At 41.8% G+C, this 20,536-nt stretch overlaps 1 protein-coding gene across 2 annotated transcripts in view; it reads right to left on the bottom strand.

The window, feature by feature from the left end:
* The window catches only part of cpeb4b (cytoplasmic polyadenylation element binding protein 4b), a 35,020-nt gene extending 26,122 nt beyond the window's left edge, over window positions 1–8,898 (bottom strand). For both annotated transcript variants that reach the window (XM_030745703.1, XM_030745704.1), the window contains exons 1-2: window positions 8,425–8,898; window positions 6,456–7,690 (exon numbers count right to left, since the gene is read on the bottom strand). In XM_030745703.1, coding sequence (XP_030601563.1) covers window positions 6,456–7,643 — 1,188 coding nt within the window. In that variant the 5' untranslated portion in view covers window positions 7,644–7,690; window positions 8,425–8,898. The remainder of the gene's footprint in view (window positions 1–6,455; window positions 7,691–8,424) is intronic.
* Between the last annotated feature and the right edge of the window lie 11,638 nt (window positions 8,899–20,536).

The raw sequence follows: 20,536 nt of genomic DNA, 5'->3' as shown, positions 1-20,536 counted from the left end.
TTGAGCACAAGTACAATTAAGTGAATGTCAGTTTTGTTTGTTATTCTTTGTTTAATTTGAAAGTTTCTTGAATTTGCACCGAGGTTATATTATCTACAGGATGCGGTTTTTTTTTGTTTGATTTTTGTCTATTTTTGTCTATTGAATCTACACAAAAGAAACGATACCGTTTTTAGCGACATTAAATACCCCCGACCGTCAAGCAACCAAATATTCAGTGTTGTCTGAACAGTGTGTGCATGTGTGAGTTTGGGTTTTAAAACGAGCAACAGAGGAAAGAAGTTCCAGCAATATTTAAACTGCTCGGGGATTAGATTCAACCAACTTACTGTATGCAATCAGCAAAATTAAATATAATACGACACCTGAAGATAACCTCTGTTTTGTTCTTTTGTTATATCACACGTACTGAAGAACTAGACCAGGGACCAATTAGAGCTTATGCGCGCATGTGTACATACACAAATATACACAAGTGCCCTTTCTTCCTGTTGCAGAGCGTCTATCAAGGGTGTAAGAAGGGCATAATGAGGCTGTATGAGCAGGAGAGTTAAGTGCTTGCCAGTGCAGCTCACGCCACTCAGTCTAAAAAATATATATTTCTCTAATTTAACAGCACAGACACAAGGAGCAATGGTTGTAACTTTGGGCTTCAAATGACCAAGAGGATTTGCCTGAAGATTATGACAGTTTGCATGCACGTCACACGCAGGCAAGGAAGGCGACCTGCAATGACTGAGGTGTTTACTTAAAAAGAAATTTGTCATTGTCAGCGTGAGCGCGTTCAGGATAATGCTGCCAAACACAGGCAGCAGGGCAGGTCTACAGTTAAAATACCTGTTTGTATGAGAAAGCATTAAGTCTAGTTGTAGAGTGCAGCTTTAACATGATAACATGCTTTCTGTCACTAGAGCACTTCCTGTCGCTACTCTGAACGAATAAGCAGATCGTTACTCAAACCTTATTTTGCTCTGTAAGAAAAAATGAATAGAAGGAAACCAATCTTTGAGAGTAAATTTAGGTAATAAAACAATGACATTTAACTCTGCTTTCTAGTCCAGTGTTTATATTTCTGCTGGAAAAATGAAAGTTTTCATGAATGCACAGTGCACGTATGAACGGATGTTCACACATTCTTCTCTTATCTCTTCTCAGCTTGAGTTTACAAACAATGTTTTCTGTCCGCCATTACCAGACGTAATAAATAGCTGTATTCTGCACTCAGTTTTGCCAAACCCAAAGCGACAGAGCAACAAAGCCCTGGAAGTGGCTGGAAAAGCAAAGCCAAACATCACTTTTATTTGTTGACAATTAACTTTGGACAGGAACGAGTTGGCCCGACTGTGCTGCCCACAGTTCACACTCAGTTTTCATCTTCACCCTTTCATTAAAAATTTAAGTGTTAGCAGTTTTCATACATGTACTGCAACCCTGAACCTTTGTAGGATGTACCCAACAGAGGTTCATGCAAATCCTGTATCCAAACGCTTGAAAGAACAGGCACAAAGGAGCTGTCTGAATATGATCTTTCAGGCTCCTGAGCTCCATCTATCCATCCATCTTCTTAATCCAATTCAGGATCGGGGCTGGAGACTAGCCCAGCTGTCACTGTGTGAGGGGAGAGGTAGGCCCTGGACAAGTCGCCGGTATATCACAGAGCTAATGCAGAGACAGACTATATTTCTTGCTCACAGCCAATTAACCTAACATGCATGTCACTGGGATGAAGGTGGAAGCTGGAGTGCCACGAGGCAAAAGGAGAACATGCAGACCCAAGACCTTCTAAATGGGAGGCGACAGAGCTAACCACTGTGCCGCCAACCACTGAGCTACGGTATTTTCCAAACATGCATCCATTTTCTTAACCTCTTATCAAATTCAAGGTCATGGGAGGGCTGTAACCTATGTCAGCTGACGCAGGGCACTAAAGAGCAAATATTTAAGGCTCAGGCTGCTTGGGTAGAAACAAATGGCCAAACAGTCTAACATTCATCACCAGTCATATGTACAACACGTTACTGATCATTTACATAATAATTCATCAGGCTTACAGATCTGATTCTACATATAAAGAAGCGTTTAATGGATTAGTTGTTTTGGTTAAAGCAGTGGGTAAATCCACACTCTGCAAAGAAGATTTTCTGAACATACACGGAGGCAGTTTTAATAATGTACCTTCAGATAACGGCGTCATTATTAAGCTGCACATACAGTCAGGAGCACTGTAACCAACAGTTACCCAGGTGGCTTACTGAGACAATATCCTGTGCTGGCTTCTCTACCTCAGACCCTGCAGGTCTTGACCTGGTCACTGGCCAGATTTACCAATCTGAAACAGGCTCAGTACACCTGACGCAGCAGCAGGCTTCTGACCTTGAAATTCACGGGTGAAGAATTAGAGGACAAAGAGGGAAAGACTAACGGCCAGAAGAAAAAAAAAAAAAAAAGAAGGGTTTCCTGACATTTAAAAAGTACAATTTTCTGGTCAAAGGTTATTTACTAACTGAACCGTGCACTGGCAGTTAGCAGCAGTGTGCCTGGATAGCTAACCATTGTAACATACCTGACCGGTTGCATTCTATTGATTTAATGCATTTCTGTGGAGCAAACTTGCAGTGCAAATGCCACAGAAGTGATATCTTACAGGGGTCAGTTATGTTACATTTATGCCACATTAAAATGCACAGAGAAGCAGATGCAGTGAAGTGATTTAATCGAACACAGAAGGCCTGAATAATGCCCAACTGATCCTTCATCTGTTGTGTGTGCGTGTTGAAACTCAAACTGTTGGAGAAGGCTTACAGTGGAAGGGGTGTTTAGTTCAGAGTTACACAAACTACAGTGTTTCATTTACCAAATCTGGGCGTGCCTTGTGTAAGACAACCTGCGTAATCAGTCATCTGAACAGTACATGATCTCAACAAACATTTACGAGCACTATTTTAAAAAAGGTTTTTATAAAAAGATAAAGTAAAGCCATCTTTCCCTCCATGTTTTCCTCTAGAGTATTTCTGTAGCTAAGAAAATAAAATGGGAGTAAATGAATAGGAAACGGCCTAAGCCAACTGATCTGACGGATGTGGCAATTTTCATGGCACATGTAAATGCAAGCACGGACTGTGAAAGTCAAACAGCACTTGGATTGATATATTTAAGAGTGAACTGCACAGAGAAGGCACTGATGCTTGGTTGGCTGTGCACTAATTTAACAATGGTTTCTACAGTAACAGCTTCAACACTGCATCATAATCTACAGGTCGTGTTCAAACCTAAAACGCAACATTTACAGACTAATTTTTTTTTGTGGAGGAACGAAACTGAGAACAAGAAGAAAAACAATTGATGTGTGGTTCAGAATTTGATATGCTTATAAGCAAATCCTTATTAACATGTAGGAAACAATACCTCAGTTGGAACAAATCCTAATTTCCATATGAAGTGCATATGAAGTGAATGTTCCACAGCAGCTGCATTATACAATATGAGCCAAGCAACATTAAGATCAGAGTGGAAGATGAGACTACAGGCAAAACAATGCTGATCCACATCCACACGAAGCGAGGCAAAAACAAATCTGCGTGGACCGAAAATGTTCGACTTGAGCAAGTGTTTGCAATTACGCCAGCGTGGCGTTCTTAAAGAAATGAAGCAAAAGTGGAATTTGTAGCAGGCTTTGAAATCGGCTTGAGTAGCATCAATATGCAATCTGTTCGCAGCCATCTTTTGTAATCGAAACCTATATTGGAAGTTTCTTGTTATTTGAAAATGAGTTACAGATTACATAACCAGTCCTCCTCTCCCTCTCGCACACATGCAGACACACAGTGAGGCCATTCTACGCCCATCCTCCATCTGCCCTTGCAGTATCAAAGGGGCAAGAGGACAATGCTACTTTAGTTGATCTGATTCAGCCATAAGGAAGAGCAACATACTGCAACTACAGCTTGACTCTAACGCTGGGACGCAGCAGCCGGGCATCTCGAAATGGATGCAGAATCCCAAACCTGACTTAAGGGCTGCTTGATACCAGTTGTGATCCTTTTATGTTTATGATCATTGAAAGCTTCTAAGTATATTGGGAATGTTTGTTTATCATTATGCTTTTTCTTCTTTGTTTTTTTGTAATCCAACAGCTTTTTTGTACTATGCAACAGCTATAACGCTAATCTTTAATTTTGTGCTTGTGAAGACATAACAGCTGCATATGAGCACCTCTGCACACAGCAGGAAGGAGGAGGGAGACAAAGTGAGACCCTCCCGCCGCCCCATGCGCATAAAGTAATGTTTATATACCGTCGGGAGACTATTGGATCACGGTTGACCTCATTCACATACCATGATGAATGATTTTTGCATACCTTAACTAATGAACATAACTGGACAAATATCAGCTGAACAGGTAAAACAGAATTAGGTCGTAACGTTTGACTGGTTTTTTTTTACTTTTAATTTTTTAAGCTGTTTTTACGTGTAAAAATGTTAATAGATGCAATAGGATAAAGATGTACATTAGCTACCTATTTAGTTATAGTTTTGGTTATTTTGTTTTAAACTACAGAAATGCTGTTTCAGATAATGAGGCCATCATATGTAGAAGTAATTTCAAAAGCTCATGAGCTAAAAGAGAGGGAGGATGTTCCTAATATTGTCATCTTAATCATCTTAATGGGCTCCACACACCAAGTGTATAGCGGTGACGTGGCAACCCGACACCATGGAAGTTCACTGATATTCAATGACTAACAATGGGTGCAATAATTGGGGTGGGAGCTAAAACAGCTCGTTTCAGACAGCGGATGAACTGTACCAACACCCAGCACAAGACAAATATGGATGTTTTCTAGCTGACTCATGCAAAGCTACTCTAGTAGAGTTCAATAATAATAAAAATATGGTGCTGGAAATGAGCACAACAGGCCCCCTTTAAATAGGCTCCTCATCAAAGCGAAATGGAACAGGTCAGACATGAACCTGAGCCTCACAAACTACCTACAGCCGTTAACAATGGTGATCCTAAATAGCTGCTGAGAAGCATTTGCGCTCGCTCTCTCTCTGATGCATGTCAAGACATGTCCGCACAACCACCTCACTGTTCAGCCCGTGGAGTACTGTGAGTCATTAACTGCTAATGGACAAGAGGAAAGGTCACAGCAAGCATCACTTTTAACAGTTGTTAACTTTGCTTGTTCAGAGAATTTTGGGTCCATTGGTAAAGAACGTGCCCAGGATATCTGCAATCTATATGTTCAGTTGGGATATTGACAAGCCGCTGAAACAGCAAAGACAGACAGTCACCCAGACTATTTAACACAATCTATTTTCATCCATGATGACTTTGGGAGCCAGTGGCAACCAAGTAACTATGACTGACCCCAGGTTAATTTGACAAAGTAGACTGCTGGGGACTTTGTCACAAGGTAAGAAAGTAAAGGATACACACAGTACTTAAAGAAGCATTTCATCAGATTATCAGGCCGAGATGAGCCCACAGCCAATTGAGTCTCTTTATCCCCTCCTCCTTGTAACGACCAAGAAAATCAATCATGGGCTAGATCAATAGAATGAATTTATCTCCATGCCCCCTCTACCTCTTTCCATTACAGCTGGTTTCTACATGTGACAGTACAATTACTTAGACAGTCTTCATGGTATGTGGATCCAGCTAATAAAATAACACTATAAGCAACTGGGATTTTTTAAGGGGTGGCTAACTATCCTATGACATACAATAGGTAATTAATGCAACTGTAATTCTAACGAAAATTATCAGACACTCTTTCAAGCAACGAAAAGGGATAGCCTCATATATGTAAAGAGTAGAGGTTCATAGATCTACAGCATTAGATTTTTTGCTACCGTTTGTTTCTGATTGGAACAAAAGCAATCCCACCATGATGCACTGTTATTCACTGCTATTCATCACTTAATGTCGATTTTAGTTTCTGACATTCTTGGCTCTCCTTGTACCCACCATAGCTGTCTTCATTTCTTACCTCCCTCTCCCATTTCCAAATCTTCCCATCTTTTACTGTCCGTGATGCTTTCCCCACTCCAAAACCTCCTCCTTCACCCCCCACCACCATCTCATACACGTGGCACACACCACTGCAGTGACAGAGCCACATTAGTCATCGCAAAGGACACTCAGCTACAGAAGTACAGAGTCCAATGACAGATTTAACACAGTAGCAGAAGCGTTGTGTAAATCCATGCCCTCCCCCTGTGTCTAAAAATAGCAGCTGTACCACATAATGCTATAATATTAATAGTTAACATAAATGACACACTGCTGTTAAATAATTCAGGTGACGAGCAGCTACAGCCAGATTATTTTCAGAACCAGACATGTACATCGGACATCCATGATTTGTATACAACGTTAGGGGGGAAAACATCACAATTTAATTAAAATTACTGCTAAATCATTCGAATAAACATCTCAGAGACAAACTGACCTGAAAAGGGAAGATGTTATCACTACGGCCAACTCCATCATCCATCCAGGACTTGGGGTTGAAGCCTGCGGGACTGTTTCGAGGGTACTTCTGGGATGCCACATGGTTGTTAGGGAAGGTCTTTTTCAGTGGCGAGATAGAGTTAATGGGAGTCATCCCGCCATTCAGCCCACGCCGATAATCTCTGCCTTGAGATCCACCCCAGCCTCCACCACTACCATATCCCCCTCCGGGACTCCAGGAAGTGGAGGAGGCAGGGGAGGGAGAGGGACTCTGGTAGCTGGCTGGACCCCAGGGGGACGGGGGCTTGTTCAGGCTGTTGGACAAATGCGGCAACTGGCTGAAAGCTGCATTCCTATGTGGGAAGGGCGGTGGAGGGTGGGGAGAAGCTGGAGAACGCCGATGCTGCTGGTGTTGGCTGTGGGGATGCTGGAAATGGGGATGCGGTGGGGGAGCCGGGTGGTGCTGGGACAAGGCCGCGGCTGGTCCAATCTGGGGGGAGAAGTTCCCACCAAACCCTGGACTGACGTGGTGTGAGAAGTTCTGGAACAGCAGAGGCCCGTTGCTGGCAGAGGCCGGGTTGAAAAAGCTGACGTCCTCGTTGATGATTGTTGATGGCGCAGGCGGGATGGCAGCTGACCAGTTGTTGAAGCCAGTAAGCGATGACGAGGTTGTACTGGACTGGACCGGGCCCGTTCCCCCAAGACCAGATGTCTCCTGATAATCAAAGCCTGCCAGGACAGGTGACTCAAGGCGGAGCTGCTTCTCTTTTCCATTACTGCCTTCAGATGTGCCGTTCTCCGTCTTGCCTTCCTCTGACCGGACTTTTTCCAGTTCTGAAATTATCCCACCACCACTTCCACCCTCTTGGTGACTCCCAGGAGACAACTGCTGCTGCTTTTCTTGCGTTTCTTGCATTTCCTGTTGCTGCTGTGCTTTGGGTTTCTCTGGGCCCCCCAGGATTTCGTCTTGCACGTTGTTGTGGGTGGCGGAGGCAGGGAAGAGCCAGGGAGAGCCTCCCGTGGTGCCATTCCCTGCGGCTGTGGTGCTGTTTATGAAAGCAGCAGGGCTCTGCGACACATTTTGGTGATGATGAGGGGGCTGCAGATGCGGGTGGATTCGGACCGGGAATGCAGACTTGTTGCCAGTGTTGTTTTGAACTAGGACTCCAAACCCGTAATCCCCCATTTGTTTTCTCCCCCCACAGACAAGTGCTATCCCGTGATCGTTTGGTCCTATTGAGAAAAGAGCACACAGCATGGCATGTACTGAGTTAGCAGTCAGCCACTCACATTTCCCCATAGATCAAGGGACTTGAAAACAACTAAGTGAGGGGACACAGATGCAGGGAAATCTTTTTTACTGCATATAAATGAGATCCTACACCTATAGAACAATCATAATACCGTTATTGAAGAGCTCATCCTTAAAACAAAAAAGCCAGCCAGTTAACGTTACATCTTTAGCTAATTATAACCCCGTGACGTTGCCAGATTGTCTACAGCTGAGCTGCTGGCAGCTACCAGTAAAGCCAGGAACACTGGTGTGTCGAGTATACAGTCTCCATTTGGAGACGTTTTACAAACGAAAACCAACTGACAGGCAACTAATTATCGTCCACGAAACGCATATTAGCACAAAATGTCAAGGAATGCTGAAAATATTAACAATAAAGATAACAAAACCCTCAGAAATAAAACCCTCGACCTTGTTTGACAGCTGTCAGCGACCTATGAAGAGCCAACCATCAAAATTAGCAAGTTTATATTGAAGCGCCTTATTAACAGTGTGGCAATTTATTGTTAAATGATCTGTTTTATACCTCGACTCAGACGCAGTTTAAATAGCTGTTAGCTGACCAGCTAACTTTTCCATCCGTTGCTAACATTAGCTTGCTAGCTAACAACCGTTAGCACGACTGCTAGCTAGCTGGACAGGTTGAAGGCAGGCGAATAAAACATCTCCTCACCTTCTGATCACCACCACCTTTCGACCTCGGCGTCGTCTGTGTCGAGATCCTTCCTCTTAGGCTGAGAGCGAGACGGTGTCCTTGAAACAATGAGTGCGGCAGGCAAAGCTTTTCAGAGGCGGTTTAGCAGCTGACTCGTACAGTGCAGTCGGTCAGCTTTTTTTCTCTCTCTCTCCCTTCTCCTGACGTGTCCTGCCTGCTCAATGACACAGCTCTCTATCTGCTGCCTCTAATCTGGACCGTATCATCGAAGAGCTTTGTTAACGTGGCAGTGTGTGACTTATGCTCGGTTCGTTCATAAAGCCCTATTCGATCGGTTTCATTGTTCGCTTTATTTCAGTCTCCTCACTAACTGTCTCTCCTCCAGAGCCAGTCGATCCCGTGTGTGTGTGTGTGCTTGCTTCTTGGCTGCCCCTCTCTCCTGGAACCGACCGTGGCCGAATGACAGCGAGAGATCAGCCGAGACACACTTCCGCTTCTGGGACCGCCCCTCTCTGCCGTGACCACGCCTTCGCGGGGCCACACCTCGATACGTGATTGGCTGGACCACCGGCAGCCTCTCCCAATTTCTTCATCGTTTAACAGCCATGCACCAATAGTATAACCATGCCTTCCTTAGCGGCTGCCCACTGAGGGCTGAAGGATTAAAAAAAAAAAAAAAAAAAAGCCCTCCTCCCACCGCGGTTCTGTCCTTTCACGATGCAGCCGGTATCAGGTCGTGAGAAAAACGAGAAATCCATCCCCCCCGCCCCCACCCCTTAAAAGAAAGCCTCAGAAAAAGCGCATCCTTGGCCCGAGCTTTTTGATCTCAAGCTCGTTTGTTGTGTGGAGATGGAACAAGGAGGCATGTTATCATTTTGGAGGCCGTTTTTGTTGTTTTGTTGTTCCCTTTCTATGCATAATCCAAATGCAAATGTCTTCTCCACATTGAACAATGCACCTTTTCTTCAGTGTTATCCTTTTTTGTCAGGTTGGTAAAGACTCCTTTTGTCCATGTTTCCCAATCAATCAATCAATCAATCAATCAATCAATCAATCTTTCTTCCACACTCATGGTCCATGGAAAGATAACAAATCACATAAAACACAAAAAAAGAAGGTAAAAATAAATTAAATAGATCCAAATCACCTTCTCACAAACAGACAGAAGACTGATAGTGTGCGGTGCCAAACCTTATATCCATTAAGCCCGCTGTGATCTCATTCTCAGAAGTGTTGAGCCTGCAAATGCATTTATACATGAGATTTCTTAGTAAAGCTTTCAATGTAGTGACTCCAGCAGTTACAGACATCTCATTTGCACTGAGACATATCGGTCTCTTCAATAACATCATGGCATCATTATAAACTGCTGAAGTTTCCTATTGTTCATTCACAGGTGTGCTATATACAGAGGTGTACAGTATGCAGTAAATAAAAGAGATATTCACTCTATCTGTGCATGTTTTAAATTTGCATAGGATGATATTTGCTTGTGCATACATCATTTGACATTGCCTATAAATATCATCAACATCTGTCATGTGATCTGCAATAAGATGTCCAAGATATCTGACCTCATTACTAAGATGATTATCTGACCATCTAAATCCTGGAAATCTTAGATATTTGATCTTCTTAGTTCCACAAATCATGATAGTACCCTTAGAGGCACTGCATGTGATGAGTAGGACATATGTGAGGGAGCTGCTGGAGACCAGCACTACTAGGACTAAAGACCAAAAGATCATCTGCATACATAATATGGTTCACTAAAATATTACCAACCACACACTCAGATTTCAAGACTCTCAACTTCTTTGAAAAATTATGAACATAAAGATTAAAAAAAATTGACAATAAAATTCAAGACAAGGAGTTATGTTGTACACCAGTGGCCCAGTGGACATGACTTGCAAATGGGTGCCCCTACATTACACAAAATACATAAATATTAAAGTGGACAGATTATAAGAGTTAGTCATGGTACTATGTTGTGAGCCAAAGCCTAATGTCATTTACATTTTCCTTATTCAGTGAAATCATTTTGATTTTGATTGATTATTTTAACCAAATGATTGAAATAGGCACCTTTCCTGATGGTGGAGAATATATTACTTCTACTTTCTCATCTTGCTCACTGTCATTTGTACAAAATACCCACAAACCCACTGACATAAACTATGCAGCAATTTTTTTTTTTTTTTTTGGCGAATGTCTTATAGAATAGTTTGGGCAATGGCAGTTTAAATTATGTTTAGCAAGCAAAGCAAAAAAAAGAAAGAATATTAAACTTAAAAGAGGAGGGCAAGAAGAGAGCAGGATGAGTAAACCGCCAGTACTTTGGATTGGATGTGAGCAGTGTTGTCAGTGACTTTGCTGACTGCAAAGTTGAAGTTCTGATGGGTGAGTAGTTTGTGTTTTTGTAAAGGACTGAAATATTGTTACCACTTACACGTTGAAAATATGCCCTCATACTGTAATGTGTGTGTGTGTGTGTGTGTGTGTGTGTGTGTGTGTGTGTGTGTGTGTGTGTGTGTGTGTGTGTGTGTGTGTGATATACCTAGAAGCCAGTCCTGTGCAACTGATTGTTGAAAGAGGAATTCTATAAATGAGAGTGCTTGTTATATGGTGACCCAGTCCATCTCTGAGGAACTGTGTTAATCAGCTTCTCTCATCTGTTCCATGCTGAGAGGCATTGCAGTTGTCTTTAGGTTACTTCAGCAGGTCTCAGTCAGTTTTGGGCTTGTGGTAGCCTAGTTGAAGAAGATGGTATGAGTTTATAGCATAAGCCTAAATAAATGTGTCCATTCCCTTGACCTCTGAGTGCAGTTATTGTCCATTGTGCTAATTAAAAGCTGGAATGATGATTATTGCTATGTATTATATTTGCACTTACACTGTGTGCGAGAGAGTTGGCACATTTTCAACGGTACAATGTGGCGGTAAGGGGCCAAAAAAGACATGTGCCCCGGGGCCTATCAGAGTTGTTAAGCCTGTGGGACAGAGCATCCTTAAGCGATGCTGAGATGTGCTTTTTTTCTACCTTTGCACAAAGGCAGGTTAGTTCTTGGATAAGTCAGCTCATGTACTCATTTAATGGACAGAAATGAGAGAGCCAATCTTAGCATCTAAAACTCAGTAAGAAAGCAAATTTTCCCACTCAAGAAAATATTTCTTGTTTTGATCTAAAAAAAAAAATGTCCCTGTATACAGCATTACCTGACAGCTAGGAATTTGATTTATCATAACAATGCCAATCTGTCCCAGTTTTTCTAGGATGTCACATGTAGCCCATTAAAGACTTGTAGCCGTGTCTGCTTTACTCTGCCAGATGACCATCCAACCACCTTTTTTCCTTCATCGCCCGCCCACACCAATACTCTGCTCTCCTTTAATCTGTCTCCCTGTCCTCCTCTGTGACCTTCTCTCTTGTATGGTCATTATCACAGAGAGGTCATCAAACAGCTTTGACTATGTCAGTCTCACTGACCCTCAACTAGCAGCATTACATGCAAGCAGCAAATGGCAATCTAATAAATCTCTCACTTCAAGTCCAGATGGGAAAGAGTGATAAATTAGGGGATCTGTAGTGTTCTGCATTTTTTAATATGTACAGAAAGGATGAACAGCTGATGAAGCAGATATTGGCAGGGTTAGGGAGTGACCGGATTAAAGTAATCAGATTATGAGAATAGATGTTTGATAATAATACCATTCACATTCAGCTTGCAGGTTGCAGGTTGCAGGTTGGTGGAAGCTGTACAAATACCTGCACATGTACAATCCATCCATCCATCCATCCATCCATCCATCCATCCATCCATCCATCCATCCATCCATCCATCCATCCATTTTCTGACACTTGGTGTGGTTGTGGGGGCAGCAACCCAAGCCGAGATGCTCAGACTTGCCTCTCCCCAGCCACTACCTCCTGCTCTTCTGTGGGAACTCCAAGGCGTAGCCAAGAGACCGCATGTCCTGAGGCTTCCTCCCAGCTGGACATGCCCATAACACCTCACATACACGGCGTCCATGAGGGTTCCTGGTCAGATGCACGAACCACCTCATCTGGCGCCTTTCAGTGTGAAGGAGTAGCGGCTCTACTCTTCTCTAGTTTAATACGTGCATCACAAATTTTTTATCATCATTTCCTTTTCCTCACTTTTAAATCTCTGTTCTGTTCTACAAACATAACTGTTTAAGGCAAATCTTCTTCATACACTGGAGGGCGAGAAACAGCAGGAGGAAGGAGTAATGTTTCATAAAAGTCCTAAATGTGATCCAGCTTTGTGGCATTCCTTATGTTCTACACTACTGTGAGTGGAGAGTGGAGCATAAGGAATTCAATTTGTTTCAGTAGGAGATGGATTAACCTAAAGCTCTGTCGCTTCTAGATAAAACATCATGGAAACAATGTCAAATATTAGCTTTCATTCATGTTCTGCATCAGAAATATTACTAATAAGTTTAGGTTGCTAAATTAAATTTGCCTTTTATATTCTCTGAATTATAATTAAGCCCTTTGACTGTCTAAACATAATAAAAGAATCATTTTTTTACCCCTACTGCTTTTTTTAATTAGAGTAACTGGTCCACAGCAGCTCCATCATAACACTTTTATCATAAATTTCTATCATTATACATGTGACCTTCAGTTCCCTTTTCCTCATTTTTCAATCTGCATTCTGGTCTGCAAACAAAACAGTTCAAGTGAAATCTTCATACACTGGAGTGAAAGAATCAGCAGGAGGAAGGAGTAATGTTTAAAAGTCCTAAATGTGATCCAGCTTTATGGCCCTTATTGCGTGTAGGACACAGTATTCCTTTCACAGTGGGGCAGATGATTAGGCAGAGCGCTTGGTGCTGTGAATGGATTTCTAGGACAGAATAACCGGTCTTGCTGGCCTCGCTCAGGAGACAACACCCTCTCCTCCTACTGTTCCTTTCTCTGTCTTTTGCTCTCTGTCACACTGGTGCATTTTTTTTTTTTTTGTTCCAAATTCTGCATGACCAAAGCAACCCTAAAAACAGCACAAAGCAGAAGAGGAAGTAAATTACATATTTATGAAACTATGAGAGCAACTGCAAAGCCACAGATTCAGCTTAAAATTCAACTGTTTTCAAAGCTACTGAGATGTGTAATTTATCTACTGCGTGAATTTGCTAATAGTCAATTTTTATCATGGATTCACTTTCTGGCAACGGGTTCCTGTGTGCTCTGCCATATTCAAGAGTGGATAGGTTCTATGAATAAAACATTGAATCCATTAAAAAATTAATCACCTCTACCTAAGGCATAATTATTGTGCAATTCCTCCCAGAGTGTGCACACGCACGCGTGTGTGTGTGTGTGTGAGTTTAAGTGTGCATTTATAAGTGTGCAGAGAGGTCCCTAAGAGCAAATGCACACAAGTTCACAATATTTAACTTCTTAAAAATTTCGTTTGAACAATTTCCGGCTGTTTTGACTTTGGTAGAGAATTCTGCAGCCAAATCCAAAAGTACATAATAAGCCCTCCTAAAAATAAATAAATCTTTCTGTAATGCCAAGTTGACACGTGGGCAATACAGAATTTTGACCTGACAGCAACTGTATTTGCATAAATTATGTAGGTGTTTACATGTATAACACTGACCAGTGTAACAAAGCCTTATGGTGTGCTGTTGTGGAGTTGTGTTTGGGTCCTATAAAATATTCAGAGATTGTGCGTGTGGCTAAGAAAACAGTGAGGCTAGTTCTGGGATGCAAAGGACCTGGGGGTATGGGCTGGGAAGTTTCACGCTGATCTATCTGCAGGGTAATATTCATAATCACCAACAACCTAATTTTAAATGTAAGCAGCAAAAAAAAAACAACAACTTGTGCCACTTTTTATATAACAGAAAAGCTCGTCTCCTCAGTGTTTTTATTGTTATTTTTTTTCTCGACAGCCTCAGACCGTTCATATCCATCCTGTGTATTTTTCCCTGTTGTGCGCTCTCTGGGGACCCTGTACTAATTAAGCTGAAGAGGTCTTTCTGGGTAGCGGACTGGGATGACTGAAAAAGACACATGGACTGCATGTGTGTGTGTGTGCATGCATGTGAGTGTGTGTGTGTGTCACAAAGGCCAGGCTGATTTCATGACTCCACTGGGCACAGAAGGGATAATAAATTAGAACAGAGTAGCAGCTGGGGGCCTGTGATGTGAGGGTCAATGTGCGTGTGCATATGTGTGTGCGTGTATATTCATGCACATATGTGTGCATGTTACACTGAGCAAATAAGTGGTTAAGTGTGTTAAGACACATTTCAAATTTCAACATTTTCCACAGCAAACCTGAAAAAATCTGCTATTTCACTCCCAAGTTTTATGTGACGATGATGCAACTTCCTGTACTGGTAAAGAAGAAAGTAATGAAAAAATTGTTTGCTGTATAACTTCAGACGTGCAAACAATTATTTTATTAGGAGAGGCACAAACATCACAGAGCAAACAGGAACAATTAGCATAACTGCTGTAGAAAATTACTAGCTGTGGATTAGCTTTTATTGCCCTGGTGGTGATCAGATGTGAACAGCACGCATTATTGCGGAAAAAAAAATAAAGGTTTATAAAGAAATGTCTGAAAGTTATTTAAAGAAAGCAGATTTTTTTTTACCTTTTATTCAAATGGGGACTGAAAACAGGCAAAATGGGGATATAGAAAACTCTTGCTGTTTATCCATCTTTATATCTTTCACTACATCCCTGCGTGTTGATCCGTTGCAGTAGTATGCATGGCAGTGTGCAATTTGTGAATTTGTTGTTGCCATGGTGATGTCAAATTTGGGCAACTTGCTCATTCATTCACTATTCGTGACATATAGAGGCTAATTTTGTTCGTTTTCATGTTATCTGCATCTTCCTTATGAAGCAACACAAGAAAAACATTTCAAATTCATTTATTTGCCAGAGGTCCTCTGTGTGTGTGTGTGTGTGTGTGTGTGTGTGTGTGTGTGTGTGTGTGTGTGTGTGTGTGTGTGTGTGTGTGTGTGTAAATGTGTAATTAAAGAATGTGCACAGACGTGGGTGTGAAATCAATTGAGGACTTCTGCCTCTAAAGCCAGAGTGGTTTCATTTACCTTCTGGGCACTTCTCCATGGCTGAGGACTCTGGCTGTGTGACAGGCTGGAAGGAGCTACAACAATAGTCACTGGATGGAAGTGGTGGCCAGCTTCAAGTAAAAAAAAAAGAAAAATCCACCATTTTGAATCCTATTCAATATGATGTTCAATTCACAAATCATGTCAAATATACCTGTAATCTTCTCAGCATGTGATGTATAGATTCTTAAATACTCCTTATTATGGTGTAATAATGTTTCCTCTGACCAACTTTTGAGTGGATGGTCATGAAATTTGGTAAATTTTAAAAGAATGTAATATGAATCATAATGTGTTTACATACTCATCATGGGCAGTAGTTTTGCTTATTAAAACTGAGTGTATGTATATATTTGAGCCTGTTTGTATACTTGTGACCCTGTGTGGATTAGAGAAAATCCAGAATAAATTCAAACTTGTGCCCCTGATTCTTGCTTCTTAAAGTCAATAAAGATGTATGCGGTACAATCATTCCACCCTGGAAAAAGAACAGTTCAAAGGAATCATCAAAAGCCCAAAATTACCATGACGTTCATATCCATGAGTGGATGTAAACTTCTGACCACACTGTATACACGCATACACTTTGAAAAAGAGAACACCATGTACCCAAAACTCTGAGAAAACAAGGCTGATGTCTTAAAAAGAAAAAACAAAAGCAGCATACACACATCTGTGACTTTCAGAGCTTTAAGGAGAACTTTCCATTATTGATGAGGCCACATGCTTTGTACCTTTATTGAGGCATGGGGAGGCTCAGGCCTGCTTGACTCAGCATTCCTCTGTCCATTGCTCTTTCTTTTAGCCTATGTCAGCACAGTGTGTGTGTGTGTGTGTGTGTGTGTGTGTGTGTGTGTGTGTGTGTGTGTGTGTGTGTGTGTGTGTGTGTGTGTGTGTGTGTGTGTGTGTGTGTGTGTGTGCACGTGTGTGTAAATCATCTGTACAGAAACACACACAAAGGCGAAAACCAGAAACACAAACATAGACAATGAACCCTACACAGACAGACTAAACAAGAGACACACCCCAAGTTGGTGCACAACTAACGGGTCAGCGGACGACAAACAGACTTTTTGATCCCGTTTTGTAGGTCAACAGCAATTTTCAGACTCCTGAATGAAAATGAAATGTTACTGGTGACAAACATCAGGTTTTGCTGTTGACCTCACAGCTGAAGGACCGCAGTCATAGCAGAAGCACAGACACCAATTTGTCCTTCAGCTGTGGCTTCAATTCAAGATGCTGATATAACAAACATGCGGGCAAGCAGCTGGCTAAGAGTGTCAGCCTCCTGGGCATTGTTTCAAGGGTGAGGCTTGGGAATTTATGAGCACTATGATAGCCACTCCTTGGTGAGGAAAAAAAAAAGACATAGTTGTGGCAAAATGGCTGAAAAGCAACAATTGGCAATGGCACTAGATTTAAATAAAATCCAAATAATATTAGAGTTGGGTTAATTCATAGTCAGTGGCTTACCAACAATATCTGCTACACAATAAATGTAATTACTTGCATATGAGCTTTGAGCTACGTGCCAAACATCAGCTTATATTAATGTGGCGATAGATTTCTCATCCCCATCATCGTTAGTGACCTGGGTAAACTACAAACAGCTGCAAATGCTATCACTTTCCTTTTGGGTGGTAAAGTGAAGATTCAATTTGATTAGCACCAAATCACAACAACAGTTACCTAAAGGCGCTTTAATATTGTAAGGTGACAACCCCTTAATAATAGAGAGAAGACCTCAACAATCAAACAACCCTCTATGAGCAAGCACTTGGCGACAGTGGGAAGAAAAAACTCCCTTTTAACAGGAAGAAATCTCTGGCAGGACCAGGCTCAGGGAGGGGCAGTCATCTGCCACGATCGGTTGGGGGTCAGGGGAGAGAGACAGGACAAATTAAATGCAAAGTGGTGCACAGAGAGGGGGAAAAGTGGTGAGTGAGGAAGGCCACCCCCAGCAGCCTAGGCCTTGATCCAGCCCTAACTATAAGCTTTATCAAAAAGGAAAGTTTTACGCCTAATCTTAAAAATAGAGAGGGTGCCTGTCTCCCAAATTCAGACTGGGAGCTGGTTTGCCAGAAGAGGGGCCTGAAAGCTGAAGGCTCTGCCTCCCATTCTACTCTTAAGTATCCTAGGAACCACAAGTAAGCCAGCAGCCTGAGATTGGTGTGATTTATTGGGGTGATATGATAGTATGAGGTCTTTAAGATAATATTGGGGCCTGATTATTCAAGACCTTGTATGTGGGGAGAAAGATTTAAAAGAAAAAAAAAAATTAAAATTTCATACCACATAGACAGAATTGTGTAGTGCAAGGCCTATAGGAAACCAGTCTAGACAGAGATGGTGTCAATATTCTGTAGTCATTACATTGTGGAATTCATTTATTTGACAGAGATGGGTACCTATTTTCTGTTTAGGCAGGTTAAATCATAGTTTGGCCTGTTAGCTTGATAACATTTGAGAATTAACACTAACACAAATAACAGCTGTGGGTAATGAAATCATATGTACTAATAAACACTCACCATGGGCATAAACGTCATGCTTATTTTGAGCTTCTAATGATTTCTTTGAACTGTTCTTTTTCCAGGTTGGATCAATTTTTAAGGATAGTCCAAATTTTTTCAGTAGGGTAGAGGGTCAGGGCTATTCCAAAAGCCTAATGTTAGCCTGTTTTATCTATTCCAAAACCAGTTTTCATGTATGTTTGGGGTCATTGTCCTGTTGGAACACCAAAGTTCAACCATCTAGCTGTTGATTTGAGGTGGAGCTGAAGAATCTGGAGGTAGTCCTCCTTCATTATTCCATCCACTTTGTGCATTGTACCAGTACCAATGACAGCAAAACAACCCCAGAGCATGATGCTGCCACCACCATGCTTAGTTAGTACAGTGTTTTTAGCTTTGAAAACCTCACCTTTACCCCTCTAAACAGACTTATTGTCATCAATCTTTGTCTTGTCTGACCATAAAAACTTTATCCAGAAGGCATTTGGCTTGTGTCCCTGTGGGCAGCTGCAAATTTCAGTTGAGCTTAAAGGTGTTGATTTTAGAGCAAGGGCTTCTTTCTTGGTCAGCACCCTCTCAGTCCACGGTAATGTAAAATGCACTTCACAGTGGACAGCGATGCTGGTGTTCCAGCAGTTTCCAGTTCATGGCAGGCTTGAACCTTGGTGGTACCTGGATTGTTCCTGAACATCCTTACTAATGTCCGCTTATCTCAGGGTGACAGTTTGTGCCTTCTTCCAGACCTTAGCAATGTGATGACACATCTGAATAACTTGTACTCACGTACAATTGTTTGAACTGATCTTGGAATCTGCAGGTGTTTTGAAATGGTTCCAAGAGACTTTCCCAACTTGTGTAACTCTACAGTTCTTCTTCTTACATCTTCACTGAGTTCCCTGGACTTTGTCATTGCACTGAGTACTGGTCAATTTAATGAGTGCTGTCAAACAAATCCTTTTTATGCTGGCAAAGAGAAACTACCAGTTGCAGTCAATCATGATCACTCACAAGAAGTTAACAAGCCTTGGCTTTGTCAAGTTAAAAGACACTGTAGAACAGGGCTATTCAATTAGCGGCCCGGGGGCCATATCCGGCCCGCAGACCAACTTTGACTGGCCCACCCCCCCAACTGACCCAACGTAAGCCGCAAAAATGCATTTAAATCATATTTGCTGTGAGAGTTTTAAAAAAATCCCGCACATCCTCTTGTATTTGAACGCACCGCTCCCGGTATCGTAGGAACGCCAGCCCAGAATACTCTCTCAAAGTACGACAACAGGTCAGAAACGTAAAATTGACAATGAAAATCGCCGTTTTAACCCTGTCTGGACTGATAAATACGTGTTTATTTTACCCCAAAGACTGAACTCTGAGCCACTGTGCTTGATTTACAATAAAAGACTGTCAGTATTAAAAGAATATAACATTCGGAGGCACTTTGCAATGCACTTGAATTATTTTGCTCATCAATAAATGATGCAGTATAAAGCCTTTATTGTGAAATCCTTTATTCATTTTTATGATTTAGTTCAGGTGGTAGCATATTTAGAGTTAAGTCTCAAGAAATAATATAAGTAGGGGTCTTCGGCCCAGTGGCATCTCAAAATTTTCAAATCTGGCCCAGAAGAAAAATTAATTGAATAGGCCTGCTGTAGAAGCTGCAGCACCACTTGTGAAAAGACTGAAGTGAGTGCATGAATATATTTGAGCTTCTATGTGTACTTTTGACCCAGTCATGTTGTGAGGATGGAAATCTCTTCTCACAATCACAGTGTAGGGACTACAAGCAAGTCACAGTTACATAAAGAGTTTAATATTAGTGTTACAGTCTAAGTGTTTCTAGTTAGAGCTGGGTAAGGTTACTTCAAATACAAGTCCATGCAATGTCCTTCCAAGTGATGGAAAAGCAGCTGTGAGCAAGTGTGAGTTTGCAGTTGGGAGGAGGATACACAAGAGAGATAGTTTGGCTCATGGCATTTTCTGATCACTCGGAGGTGGAGCTCCAAGAGCCTCTTATCAGTCGACACAGCTGTACCTCTGAGGACACTGTGATGTACTGTGATGTGTGTCAGACAGCAGATGTAGTGAAAAGCGGTGTGAATAATGTGTAACCTACCAGCTGAAGGTTTCCAGACAGGACTACATGTTACTCCCTTCAGCAACTCTGTAATCCCCCCAAATCTTAGTTTATTCAACTGCGAACTGAGAATTAAGGAATTTCTGGCACATGTTCCTAAAGGCTGAACCTTACGCCACATGCATGCAAAGTGCCAGCCATTTCACTTTGCATTGCTTTGAACTACCAAAGTCACTTGTAGACATTAATTAGGCGTGTTTTGAAGTACCAGGAGAAGTTATCGATTATTTAATGCCTTGTGTTTGAAGGAAATCTTTTTGTTTAATTATATTTTCTGCCTTTGATTTTACAAAGACAGAAAAACAACTGTGACCATAATTTCATGTGAATGAGCAATGCCCAAATTACCATA

This window comes from Archocentrus centrarchus, chromosome 14, assembly GCF_007364275.1.
Source record: "Archocentrus centrarchus isolate MPI-CPG fArcCen1 chromosome 14, fArcCen1, whole genome shotgun sequence".
NCBI lineage: Eukaryota > Metazoa > Chordata > Actinopteri > Cichliformes > Cichlidae > Archocentrus > Archocentrus centrarchus.
This window is presented reverse-complemented; position numbering and strand designations above follow the sequence as displayed.